General features: G+C 38.8%; 1 protein-coding gene across 2 annotated transcripts in view; it reads left to right on the plus strand.

Moving 5' to 3' along the window:
• The first annotated feature begins 431 nt into the window (after nucleotides 1-431).
• Nucleotides 432-14,461, plus strand: part of LOC139953016 (netrin receptor UNC5C-like) — a 110,615-nt gene continuing 96,585 nt past the window's right edge. For both annotated transcript variants that reach the window (XM_071952403.1, XM_071952404.1), the window contains exon 1: nucleotides 432-829. In XM_071952403.1, coding sequence (XP_071808504.1) covers nucleotides 691-829 — 139 coding nt within the window. In that variant the 5' untranslated portion in view covers nucleotides 432-690. The remainder of the gene's footprint in view (nucleotides 830-14,461) is intronic.

Genomic DNA, 14,461 nt, shown 5'->3' on the forward strand with positions numbered 1-14,461 from the left:
CGTTCCCCTTTCTTTAGAGAGTTAATGATTTATGCAAACTCTAGTTGATGGAATTGCGTAGATAATCGACGCAAGCCTGGCGCGCCACCTTGTGTCCGTGGCTAGACAATGTTGAAACAATCGCAGACTAAACCATTACAATTCTTAGAGGACACTTATACTCAAATTATTGTGACTACAAGTGATTAAAACCGCGATATTGTTACAAAAAATACTACTTCTACATCTAATTTGTACGAGTACTTTATTTAAGGTATTTATGAACTAAGTCCATTGGTTGGTTTTGTGTTTATTAATTGAAATGTTTACAAATAAATTTCTGAACACCCCTCTTGGGGGAATAGTATAGTCTTAACGCACAGCAGACGTCTGCTGCGGGCGATTCACTGCGATGAGCGTAGTATCATAGATTCATTGGGTGCAATCGTATGGGTATGCACGTGTGCAGGCTTTATGGGACTCTAACATAAATAACGCTATTTTTTGACGGAGTAAGGCCTTCCATTTAAATCATTCTTGTTTTCCCCTGTTATATTATGCAGCGGTTTTCTTGAAGATTCCGCCAGAAGAAGTCTTCAACTAGCTTGTGCCTAAATCTGAACGCTATATTTCGGTGGAATTTGGGTGAAAACAGCTCTGGACTGTGGCAGTACCGTAGGTGAATGTGGAAACGGACTGAATTTACGAGGAATGCTTACGAAGCGGACCGCCTTGGCTAGAATCATGGGACATACGTCGGCAGCGGGCCCCGCTACAATGTGGCGAGTGACAACAACCACAGCGTTGTGTCTTCTCAACTGTTTGTTAATACCAGAGGCCTTTTCACAAGGTAAGTTCATCAAATTCATGAAGTGTTTCTTACTGAATATACTCGAATCACTTTTTCCACAATTTAAATGCACTGGACACCTTTGGAAATTGTCAAATGAAGTACCAGTATTCGCACTTGGTGTTTCCCCCTTGCTCTGATGTGGTGTATCCCAACATATATGCATAAAATAACAAACCTGTGAAAATTAATTGACTCAATCGTCATCAAAGTTGTTAAAAGGGAAAAGTTTCCGTATGGCGCCACCACTTTTTCATTCGATATGAAATAATATAGTATCTAATTTACCTCAATGAGATATACCTTTTTGTAAAAATTAGTGAAAAGGTGGTGGCGCCATACGGAAAGTTATCCGTTAAAAGAATAATACAAGAAAACAGTACGCAACTTTGTGTTTTCAGATGCATACTAAATTGGCTTCAGCTGAAGTCTTTTATTTATTATTATTTTTGGAGTGAGAAATAACCTCAAAAACTACGTACTTCCAAAGGAGCCGCTTCTCAATCTGACCATGCTACCTCCATGGTCTCACAATGTTTTATACAATCAAAAGCTTGTAATTTTTTTCTGCTTACTATTATTTTGAGTAAATTACCAATAGTGTCCAGTGCCTTTAAATGAAGGAAGTGTAATCATATTTCGCTAGCTTTTGCTTCTTCTCCTGCCTCCAAGTTCGTGCGATCGTTTTTTTGTTACCTGGGGGCAAGTGTTGTTTGACGCAGTTCGAGTTTATTATCGTCAAGGAGAAAGGATTGCTTTGGAATCTCAAGTATTGATGTGGGTTCAACTCGGGACTGAAGAAGAAGAATATAAAGACTACTGTGAAAGAAATAACTGGTTTTTACTTAAAGCTTGAGACTATTTTTATCCCATAACTTCAGGCTGTATAGTTTTTACTAGACAAACCTCGTCGGTCAGTTCTCAATCTCACTGCGTGGGTCAGTTCCTGCACTTTATTTGTATATAAATATAAATATTGGAAACTGCTGATTATGTTATATTTGTAGAAAATATGCAAGGATACATATAGAGACGTTAAACTACTGTAGGCAAACTCAGAACAGAAGGAGTCTTCAAATTGAATAAAATAAAATATTCAAATCCAATCAATGGTTAGAATACCAATGTATTTGCTCCAATGACAAAGAAGGAAAACGTGAAAATAAGAAACATTCAAAATCAAACAAGGGAAGGAAACACACATAGATAAACCAAATTGTAGTTGTAACAAATTAATGTGGGTTGTTTTACACACTCTATAGGTCTTGATATTGAAATGGTTTTTTTTTTATAAAAACGGGAGGCAAATACATAATAACAGTAAAAATGTTGTTTTAAAAATGAGGCAAGTGACCAAATGCACGAATTGCAAGGTCTGATTGGTATTTTACGTTCCAGTTCAAACAATATTTTTAAGTTGGCATAACCCCCTTTTAAAATGATTTTACAAATAATTTGGTCACATCTTGCAACCGTCACTTCAAATATTTCCCCTTTTTGTGTGTGTGGTGTACCAGTGAGCGGTTGTTACGTCCAGACATGTTTGAAGTTGGAACTTGCAGTGCACGGTTGCAAAGAAAATGGTTCTTCTGTTTATTTTTGCAACGTAATAATATTGGCAGGCAAGGTACCTGCGGGGTTTTTCTTGTCAGATTGTTGATTTAGTTTGCTGGATTTTTTTTTCTATATAAAGAAAAAAAAACTCAAACGGCTTGAGGGAACACCGGGTTAAGCCTGGACAATCCGCCAAACGCCACAAGCCCCCGGGGCATTTAGCTGCCCAGAGACGGCAAACTTGGCACCCGAAACTTGCTGCTTTTGTGTTCCCCCCACTGGTAGAAATACAAAATCTTTTCATCGGTATTGTCTCCACGCAACGAATCGTGCTAAAATAGCAAAATCGGCCTGCGTTGAATGAGTGTTGGCACGTGACCCTTACACCAAGCAAGCACCGGTCCCTTGAAATCGGAACTTTTGACCTTCCATCAACAAAAAAAAAGAGAAGTTTTCCCCGTGTATGGCTAACAAACAGGGAGGCTTTTCTTCACATCAAACCAACCATGAACCAACTGGGGCTTGTTTTTCGCCAATTAATTCCAGGCATCTGCTCTGCGACCTCACAGTGTGTTCTCAGTCAGGTTTCCCGTCGTATACAAGCCCCTTTCCCCCCTGATCAACAATTTGTGTGTAGATGTGGTGGAGGAACCAGTAGGTTCTTTTATTTGAGACCCTGCCGAAAGCTAACCACCAGAGAGTTACTTGGACTGTGTGATTGAATAAAGTTGAAGGTCCTTATTGTTTCCTAATTCTATAAAACTTGAATACTAAATCCACAAAAGAGCGGGCATTGTGCTAAACTGCACGTGTGTGGTTTAGGGCTATGAAATGTTATCTCTTTAAGTCCACACTTCGCTGAAAAAGTTTTTACAATTCCGAAGAAAACTCGTGCACTTTTAATGGTGGCAAACTTGTAACATGGACTCAATTAGGGCATGATTTTTAGGTCTAAATGTGGGTCTAATTACGGTGAGAAATGGGGCAGTGTGGTGAGAACCTTTTAGACAGTTGTTGTCAACGTCACGACCTGTTTTTGTTGCCAAATCTACAGATGTACTTTTCTTCAAGTGTAAATTTGCGGCGGCAGGTGGTAAGACAAATTCCTTAACTCCCGGCCCGTCCTGAAAAGTTGAGTGACAAAACCCCAAAGCCAGGTGGGCCTGTGAAGAAAAGGACATCAATTCATGTCAAGATCGCCCGTAAATCCTAAGGAAACTCGGTAAAGCGGGTTAACTTCAAGGACTTGGAACCTTTTAAAGCCCGTGTACCCTTTCGGTACAGAAAAAAAAAAAAAAGTTCACAGATTTACATATAACTTACAGGGTTTACAGAAGGTAATGGTGAAAGACTTCTCTTGAAATATTAGTCCATGAAATGCTTTACTTTTTGAGAAAACGGTAAAACAATATAAATTCTCGTTGACGAGAATTACGGATTTGTTATAAACACATGTCATGACACGGCGAAACGCGCGAAAACAGGAGTGGGTTTTCCCGTTATTTTCTCCCGACTCCGATGTCCGATTGAGCCTAAATTTCCACAGGATTGTTATTTTATATATAAGTTGTGATACACGAAGTGTGGGACTTGGACAATACTGTTTACCGAAAGTGTATAATGGCTTTAACTCACCAGTATCAATCTGTCAGCGCCTCAATAAAAAGCCAAGAAAGAGAAAACTTGCTTTGAACTCGAAACCAATTGGTCCCTTAGCAAACCCACATTATTTTTATCCATCTTCTGTCGTGCAGAACTTATCCAGTCCAGTGTTGAAATAAAATCCAGGCTTGGATATCCAAATCATGTGTTCCACACACGGATGCCCCAGGTTAAAATAAAGAGAGGGAGAGCCAAGCAGAGATCGGAAATTATTTTTGGAAACCATTTGGTGTTCATGTTCGCAGTACGAGGTCTGTATATACTGTAGGGGGGACTTGACCGTTGACAGAGGAGTTCTGTAACACTTTTCTTAGGAAATTATCGGGTAAATATCTGGAGGGACTTAGTGTGTACTAGTGTCAGCGGGCGGTCTACACACTGACCTAAACGTCTGTCTCATGGATGGGATAGTGTGAAGTTATCTCTACTTCTCATTGCGTAGGACGTTACGGTGGAAAATAAATCAAGGGTTTAAAAGGGTAAGGTTAAAGGGGCAGCGCATACATGAAGTTATCCAATTTCAAAAGCCTGCTAAATAGTTTGAAGTTGGAAAGAAACAAGCACACTAAATTTTGCGACACCGCCTATAATGGTGTATAGAAGTTCACGGCTGTTTCATGAAGGTATTTTACAACTTTTATTAAGGGTAGTGTATTAAGAGTAGGATGTTAATAGCTCCATGGTAACTATGAAGAACAAGTCTGACAATTTTGTTGGAAGTTGTCAATGTTCCGTCTTCATTGATGTGAGGTTTAATTTTACACAACTTTATTTGTATATCTGATTAGGGAAGCAATCTACATTGGAATTAATTGCAATATATGAGCTTCAATCAAAATGCCTGCGTTGTTTATCAAACTTGTGTCAATATAATGTCTGAACATGAATTCAATTATTAAAACCGAGTCAAATCCACTCCCCATTCCCACAGCGATTGATTGAGCGCTGCTGGACCATAACCCTTTAACAGCTGATGTTGTTAAATCAAAACGGAATCCTGTGAAAAACCCTACCAACAAATCAATGTCAATATTTGACAGAATTTAAGTTGGCGTGGATGTTTGCTGATAAACTCAGAGATGTTGTCAGTGAATTAAGTCATAAACGGACACGGATGCAAATATTGTTAAGGAGGGAAGTGCACTTAAGAGTTTACTGTGAAGTGTGAGAGAGATTGACGAAAAGCCAGGTGGCTATTGCCTGAAAATAAAACTGCTCCCAATCAAATGACGTAACCATGTAGATAAAAGTTTACACCTGGTTGGGTTCTGGGTCTTGGGTTTTGGTTCTTGGACATGATTATTGGTTCTTGGTTTCTTGCTTCGCTATTTCTTGGTTCTTGGTTCCTTGTTCTTGTTTCTCCTAAATACCAAATTGGAGTTTAAAACTGTGTTTGTAAGAGAGTGTGCTAGTTTTAAAGGCATAATATTTAGATTTTTCAAGGGACTTCGGACACTACAAAAGTTGTCTTTTCACACGAGGTACATTTTGTACAATTATTCAACTTTGCTACAATTTAGCAAGGGACCCTTGCTATATCGCTCTCGTGTGAACAGGGCTTTTTAACTTGTGCTTGAAGGATGTTGTGGGGGGGGGGGGGGGGGTAACTCTAGATTTACCTCCATGGTTGTATTGAAGGCTGCGGGGGTTTCTTCCAATGTTTCTAGGTAGAAGATGGAGTGGAATATGGATGTTTTTTTTTTTAGTAGTAGAAGGAATTTGATTTTTATCGAAGTTCAAACTTTCTTTTAAAGTTATTTTATGCAGACATTATGTTATCATGTGGAGAATTTCAAAAGCACTGAAAGGCATATTGTATGGCTTTCTTCCTAAAAATGTAATTAGAATTTTGTCAAAGCAACTGTAAATTTGTTTATATTGAAAAAGTTTTCCAAACTGATATGCTTGCACCATAAACTAACACAAGGGTTTGTTTATTCAATTTATCAGAGGGGGTCGGTTGTGAGGTTTTTGACAACACTTTGATTCTGTCAACCCCAAATAAACACAAGATAAATTTGTTTGTTTAAGCTGAAACCTACATGCAGCCATCAGGATTTGATTAATTACACTGGTTTTTGGTACTCCAAAAATTGTTATCAGCTACACAAAAGACTAACCTCAATCCCTGGGTCGTTGACTTGGAAGCTCTTTGTATGATTCATTGCTCTATGATTGTATAAATGGAAACATATTCGTCATTTATTTAACTTTTGATTAATTTTGTGTCTAACCTGCAATTGCTGTCACATTTTTTTTGGTGGTGGGTTGGTGAACTGTAAAGCTCTTCACTGGTTGAGGAATCATCCCTAAATCATGATGACTAAATTTCTTTCTACTACCTAGTAATAAATTCTACCGCTTTGATTACAGAGCAAATAATTCAGAGCTGAAATCTATTTGAATTTTACACCGACCAACGCCAGAGCTGAAATACAATATCGACCAATCACATAACTTTTCTAAGCAAAAAGGTGCAAGGTGACTTTATCAAAGCTGTCTAACAATGGATTTGATTGGTTAGCTCAGAGAAATGTCAGAGCAGAATTGTTATACGTATTTTCTCCAGTAACCAAAAGGACCAATCACAGCAAATGTAATAGTGACATCACTTAAATCAGTGACTGGCCTGACCATAGGAATTTCTTCATCTGGGCTGTACTTATGTCAGAGCCAAGTAATTTCCAGACTTTCACCCAAAAAATGTTTGCAATAAGCTTCACTGAACCATTCACTTAATCATTCAGTATGCAGACATTTTGCCAATAGTCTTTTCCTCAGCCGTTAGAACCAGCAGACCAAACATGAAGAGTTTTGTTTACTTATGCTGGATAGTGGACATTCTTTCCATGCACTGGTTAGTGTCAAGAAATGGGAGTCAGTGACTCACTTTGCTTCTGATGTGACATTCTAGACTGTTTTGCTTGATTGTCTTATAATGCACAGCAGTGCCTGTCTTGTGTTGCTTGTTTCTCCAAGTCTTCTTCTTCTTTCTTTCTTGGTGGAATCAAATCAAGGAGGAAGAAAGTAACCCTCCCTGAGCAAAACCAGGTCTGCTGGTCAAGGGGTTTGTTTATCGGACTTCTGGTCTATTAGGCACTGTGAAAGGCACATCCAGATGCTGAATATCATTTGTTTGCAAGCCTTTATGGTTCATTTTTGAAAGGGCAAGGGCACCAAGGAATTTTTGTAAGTTTCTACTGGAGCATTTCAATAACACTTAGGCAACGACTACGGGGCATGGAGGCAACCGCCTCTGTTGCCTCGGTGAAGTATCAATCAATAAGACGGGTCAGCCGTTGATTTCACAAAACTCTTCCTAACTTAGGATTAATCTTATGACTTATGGACTTATGCACTGTAGCATGCAGACCTTAAGATGAACCTGAGGCCGGATCCGAATTGGCGGCTACGGCCACGGCTACGGCCGGATCGTCGCGTCATCATGCATTGAAGTATAGGACGCCCTTAGCAACACCCCTGGCAACGGTCGTAGCCGCAGCCGTAGCCACCAATTCGGACACGGCCTAAGTTAGGACGAGTTACTCGTCCCAACTCTAGATAAGACGAGTCCTACATCTTTGTGAAATCGACGCCTGCACACACATCCAAAGCTATAGAAATATTGGTATACCATAATATAGCTATTGACTTAAAACCGATGCATAAACGTAGGACATTACTGGTTTGCCCCGCTCCCCAGTTGATTGCCTGTAATTAATTGGAGCAAGTCAATCAGACAAGAGAAAAGCTAAATGTGTATTACTGTACAACAAAAGGTCTGCTTTATATCACTGACAATTATTTTTCTTTTGTTTACAAGCAAACCACCATAGGCACAAAGTAACCATTTAATTGGCTCAAAGATTTATGGCATATTATAGGGCTATGTACATGGTAATAAACATGGGAAAGTACAATGAATTGAAATCAATTTCCATGAAGGTCTATTGTAAACAAAATAATGTTGGCAACAGAGATGGAGTTCGACAAGGCCATTTACCTCACTGTCTAGGGCTTTTACCTCCCAAAAAAAATGTTCTCATAAATTTTTTATTTTTTTTTCACATGGAAGTGCCCTCTTTCATCTACCGTTTTGAAAAGTGACTGTTATTCTTTCACTTGAGTTTGGTAGGGGAAGGGAGTCCAGTTTTGTCTGGGACTGGGAGGAAGCCAAAACCAGACTAAAAAAACATCTTATTATGAGGAGGAATATTTGTGAATGGATTTTTTGATAAACTGAGTTAACCCATGAGGTATTCGAAAGCAAAACAAAAAAGTAGCACATGTGGTTTTTGCTTTTCGTTTTGGGTTCTTCTCTTTCATTAGCTGTGATTTGTTGCAACCATGGTAAATTTGTTGGTTTTACTATTGAGGTTGAGGTGAGATGTTGGTCCCTTTTCTATGGTTTCTGTCAATTTGTTTTAGCAAAACAGATGGTTCAGTTTAATTGGGTGATGTGTTGAATGATAAAAACCTGGCTTTGTGACTTATGTTGTTTGCTGTCTGGGAACAAAATTCTCTTTAGTGTCTTTGTTGTATGTGGTTGGTGTCCTTCAGTTCTTCACTGGCTGGAAGGTCTCAAGACAGTGCTGGTCAGTTCTGATTTTCCCAATGGTCAGTGAGATGTGGAGCAAATCCCTGGTGGTCCTTTTCAGACCAACAGAGTGCTCATAAAACTTGAGTTGTCCCAGATAATGGTCAGCAAATGGTGAGGGGAAACCCAACCAGACTCGCCCCCACCCACACCACAGGGACCACATGGTCAATTTGAACCATTATCTCCACACACCCACCCTGATAGATTTATGACATAGCAGTGTGCCAAAAAGTGTGAAATACCAATTCGGTCTGTAATGGAAGAAGACAATGTAGTTACTATAGCACTGATGGGCTTAAGTTATGACATTCCAGTAAGTTTACATTAACTTGAAAGCAATACCCCAATGGTTTTTCTTTTAAGAAAAGAGATCTGTTTTTCATTTGCGGTGTCTGATTCATAAGGTGTGAGGGGCACCTGATATGGTCACTCTTAAAAGGATACTGATTATTTCTTAACAGTTCTGGCCTTTGTTTCTTAAAGTGAGTTGCATTATCATCACTGGGCGGTTTTGAGTTCTTTGTAAAACGACACTATAAAAGGAAGAAGAGTTCTTCTCTCAATTTATAAATGAATGCCCTTGTTTCGAAGGGAATGCTAAGTTTCATTACTGAGAAAGGATCTGTGGTCCTTTCTCTTAGGTTTCATTGAGTTGAGTGGCTAGTGAGATCATTGTCAACATTGAAATGTCAAGTTTGTTGCTGAAGTTTATTGGTGAAATGGCCACGCCTTTCCTGTGATGAACAGGGGCTCTTTCAACCCATTAGAATATTAAAAAGTGGGAAGATTTTGATGGGGAACCAAGGCCAAGACTGAGATCAAAAGAGATGTCGCGGTATTAACTCTCTAAGGGAGTGTAAAACTTAAGTAATTAATCAAAAAGTTGGAAAACTTACTTGATAAGAAGCAATGCTGCTGCTGATATGTATAGTATTTTGAGAAACAATTCTCTTAAAAGGTAGTGGACACTATTTTTTATTTACTCAAAATAATTATTAGCATGAAACCTTACTTGGTAACGAGTAATGGGGAGAGGTTGGTAGTATAAAACATTGTGAGAAACGGCTCCCTCTGAAGTGACATAGTTTTCGAGAAAGGAGTAATTTTTCACGAATTTGATTTCAAGACCTCAGATTTAGAATTTGAGGTCTCGAAATCAACCATCTGAAAGCACACAACTTTGTGTGACATTGGTGTTTTTTCTTTCATTAATATCTTGCAAGTTCGATGACCGATTGAGCTCAAATTTGCGCAGGTTTGTTATTTTATGCATGTGTTGAGATACACCAACTGTGAAGGCTAGTCTTTGACAATTACCAATGGTGTCCACTGCCTTAAAAGGAATGTGGTTTCAGGGAGAGCGATTCAAAAACAGTGGAACCTGAGATTGAGAAACTTTTCTTAATTTTTCTCAGATTGTGTATTCCAATAATGGACTATTCTTTTTTTTTCATTATTTACTCTGTGTTATGAGACTTATTCACAGCTAAATATTCATAACCAGCCACAATATTTAGACAAACAGTATTGGCTAAAAGTTTCTGATGTACATTACATTGTGCCTGTAGACACACAGCATTCCGGTAGTCATGTAAGTCCTGAGAGAAAAAAAAAACCCCTCAATTCAATCAACACTAAAACTACAAATAGAAACGAACCAAAGAACATCCATGTTTCGTCTACCGCCTTCAACCCCGAGGGCTTGCAAAACACACTCAGTACATTTGCTTAATGAAGCTTCAGACTCTGCTTGATGAAATGGCCAAAGACAAATGAGCTTAGTTAATTAAATTGTTTCTGTTACCGAACTGCGGCATACGCGATGATGGAATTACGATCTCGTCCTGACTGTAAGAGAACATGTTATGTCTGTGTGAGTTCTTAAATGTCTACTTGGCGGCTCTGATACTAATACAGATGTCGTCGCACAGTTGATGAGGGTCGGAGTAATGTAAGGGGGTACGAAACAGGTTGATGGCTGCACTCTGCCAGAGCCCCCCTGGGAATTATTTTTGTTTAAGCCATTTTTAAAGCAGAAAGTGGTAGGCCAATCTGCTAAGCGAGGTTTAGTCAATACAAGTCAACAGCTGTACATCAGCCTAACCATAGGAGTGAGTTTATAAAATGTGACTAAACAAAATGTGTCAATAGTGCTAAACATTTGATGTTATATTATTATGCAACACTTTAACTTTGAAGTTCTATCACTGTCAAGAGACATTCAAAAAGTGGAGCATTGATTTTGATTTCCAGGTTGTTGTTTTTCTGTTAAGGGTGGAGCTGTTGTTTTGGCAAGGATCTGGACAGGCTGGAGGAAGTTCAAGGCTCAAAAGTGTTCAAAGTTTGAAACTCCATTAGTTGAAAGTGTACCCTATATCATCATACATGTAGGCTATATATTTCATGGTCGTCTTCATGAGTTTGAGCTATCTATAGCAATCTCTTCGAGGAGGGCAAAGCAAATCAAGTTGCTGGGCCCAACAAATCATGCTTACCAAAATAAGGTCACCATCATAAGTGCCAATTCACACGCACAAAAATAATTAGATAAGTCTCTCTCATAATGTCACCAGGCATGATACTTCAGGAAGGCAACACAGAAGATTGCATCCATGCCCCCATGGTCATTGCCTTTGTTTCCCCTTCAAATGTTCCATAGGGTGCCCTTTGAAAAGGAGAAAATGCCTTGGTGCCCTTGCCCTTTCAAAAACGAAGCTTTATATATAGGCCTACAGGTCTGTATCATAATTTAAAACATGAAGTAAAAATTGACTTTCTGGCCACATTGACTTGGTGATCCCATAGTGGTTTGATAGATAAGGATCCCATACAGCAAAAGGTGATCCCACCACATCAAACCTGCCAGATATAATCACCTTATTAGGGCCTCTTGTCCACTAACAGAATCAATCAACATGTCCTAATTCATGAGACAAAACAAAACATGATGAGATCAATTTGCATAAATTGACAGCCAGTGTCAGGAGGTAAATAAGGCCAGAACAAGATGATGCCTGCAGGGTATTTCAGCAAGTGTTACAATTAAGATTGGACATGTAGTAGTAGGTAAAGTGGTGAAATGAATGCATGCTCACGATGACGATATACCCGGCTGGCTAGAAATCCAGAAATAGGGGCAGGGGGGTCGAGGTTGCTGGAGCAGATCATAACTGATAATAAAACTCATCTTTGATGTTTTGACTTTTTTTGTTTGTGTTGCGTCGGAATAATCATTTTGAAGATTTGAGATGAATTAGATGAAATCTGGCAAACTGCTTGCTTTTCCTGGTAATAAACTCTTGCTCAAGAAATCACACATTTGCCTCATTTTAAAGAAAACTCTAACAAAATTTCCTGTAAATGCTAACATAAATTCAGTGTCCTCATTTCAGTTCACATCAAATTTGTTCAAAATGTCATGCAGCAAAAGTTAAAAACCAGCATAAATGTGGACAATTAGTTCTTTAGATTCTAGCCCTTTTTTAAAAGCTGAGAATCTTAAGAAAGTTCTTAATATTAGAATTGATTTGACATTATCTCCAATGTACAGGAATCTGAAATGTACGGGAATATAGTTCTATGCCATTATGGTAGCTGACATTAAAGAACCCCCAAAACAAACGTTCTATAAATAGTGGGCTGATCATCCCAGACCTAAACCTCATCATAAAATGTGTTCATAAATGATTTTAGAGGTTTTGAAGTATCTTCTATATTTGTATTATCCCCCCTCCCCTCATTTTGTCTTTCTTCTTGACAAATGAGTGGCCTATGTTTCCGTTTTTCGGTGTGCTCAGACCTTGGCGTCTACGTCTATTGATTCGCCCGTAACGGCGAGGTTGTTTCATGATCTCCTGAGGTCATTTCACTGTCTTTTCTCCAAATGGATTTCGCTGTTGTTGATGTACCGTATGGATTTGGGAAATGTGAGACCAGCCGTTGCTGGATGAAAACACGGGCAGAATGTATGATGAGTATAGATGGGGAACATCAGTGGGGTCAGAGTGGTGCGGTTCACTACACTATACCAGGCATGTATGCTCCGTTTTTGAAAGGGCAAGGGCACCAAGGCATTTAAAAAAAAAAAAATTTAAAGAGAATTTCAAGGGCACCAAGGTAATGACTAGGGGGAAAGGGCACCAAGACATTTAAAGGGCACCCAAGGCATTTAAAGGGCACCCTGTTAGGAAATTGTCAATTTCTCTAATGGAACATTTCAAGGGCACCAAGGCAATGACCAGGGGGCATTGAGGCGGTCGCCCTCGATTCCTCTGTTTAGGCCTGCTACACCCCAAACCCCTTCAGATGTTCTGGCTGTGCAGAATGTACAAATTAAACGAACACGTTGCCTTGGATCGGTTGAGTTGGTCTTTGAAAAGCGTTTGTAACCGTTTGTTATAAAACTTGCATATATGGTTAGAAAGATGTTTTAAGAATAGAATACAATGATCCACACACATTTGCCTCGAAATTGCACAGGTCATGAATGGGATCATTCAATCATCAGTCAATGGTTTGTATGTATTCTGATTTGACTAACATGAGTTGTCAACTGCAACATTGGGATTTATGAAGCCGCAAAATCACTTAGCAATAGGAACAGATAAAGACAGAAAGTTAATTTCACACCTGCTTGGTAACAGGTCATTAGTGGGGTCGATTTGACCAGCATGAGCAACTTGACAGACTAGCTCGACTGCACCCGCACATCAGTTTGCGTCCTTAAAATTGATCATCTAGTTCTGATATTTGGAATTCAAATTGAGAACAAGTCCCATCAGGTTCGGCAATGACAAGTGTAAGATTATACAGTGTGATATGTACTTACTAGACTTCATAAAGTGTAGTTGATAATAAGTGAAATATTTTGCTGCTAGCTTGTCCGAGGTTTTTTGTTTTGAAGTTGCAATTGCATGGAAAGGTTCTTGGGAAGAATTTGTTTTAACAGAAAGTTTAAAACATCGTTGGCAAAGTTTTGTCAAGGGCACTAAGGCCAAGATTAAAGGCAACAAATAGTGTACCAGTCTTTGTTCATTTCATGAAGAAAACAAATTTGAAACTGCATGTAGAAAATTGATATCGAAGCCTTGCCTTTGGAACAGCCGGAGTGTAAACAAGATACAATTTTGATAAATAATACCAAAAAAAAAATCATACTTTTATTTGTTTCTTTTTTGTCTTCATTAAGTTCAACATCTGTACTGTGGGTACAGCAATATGCGTTTCGTTTGTTTTTCCTTGCGTTTTCTTGAAACAAGTTGATTGAAAAATCAGAAGGTAGAATTACAAATACCCATTGGCAGAATTTGGCGTTGTTTGAGTGGAATAACTCACCGGGTAGAAGACAGCACCCGGGAAAAAGCAAATAAGTACATACTGTTACTCCTCTCAAATATTATCTGATTAGAATAAAAAAAGAAAGCATAATTTAATCACTTAGCTAATAAGCTTTCATTCCATGGCAGAGAATGTGATGGAATTTAGTTCCAGTAGCCTGTCGGGAAGTATAGAAAAACTAAAAAGCATTGGCTGGGACCAAAAGCTTGGCCAGAGGGAGGTTTTGGGAATACACAACCTAATCTCTGGTCAGGCCATGCCGACAAAAAATTATGTTTATCCTGGGAGATTTAAGAAAGATTAAATTGATTTTGCGCAGTGCTATGACCACGATGAGAGTATTGGTGACGTAGTGTTGTGGTTTGTGCATCCTTGCGAAAACAAATCATTTGGGGGTTAAAGTCAGAAAGGTTGATTTTGTTTTTAGGGGATACAAACAATTTTCGTTTTGAAGTAACCCAAACTCTAGATGAACTCTT

Source organism: Asterias amurensis, chromosome 21 (genome assembly GCF_032118995.1).
Source record: "Asterias amurensis chromosome 21, ASM3211899v1".
Lineage (NCBI taxonomy): Eukaryota > Metazoa > Echinodermata > Asteroidea > Forcipulatida > Asteriidae > Asterias > Asterias amurensis.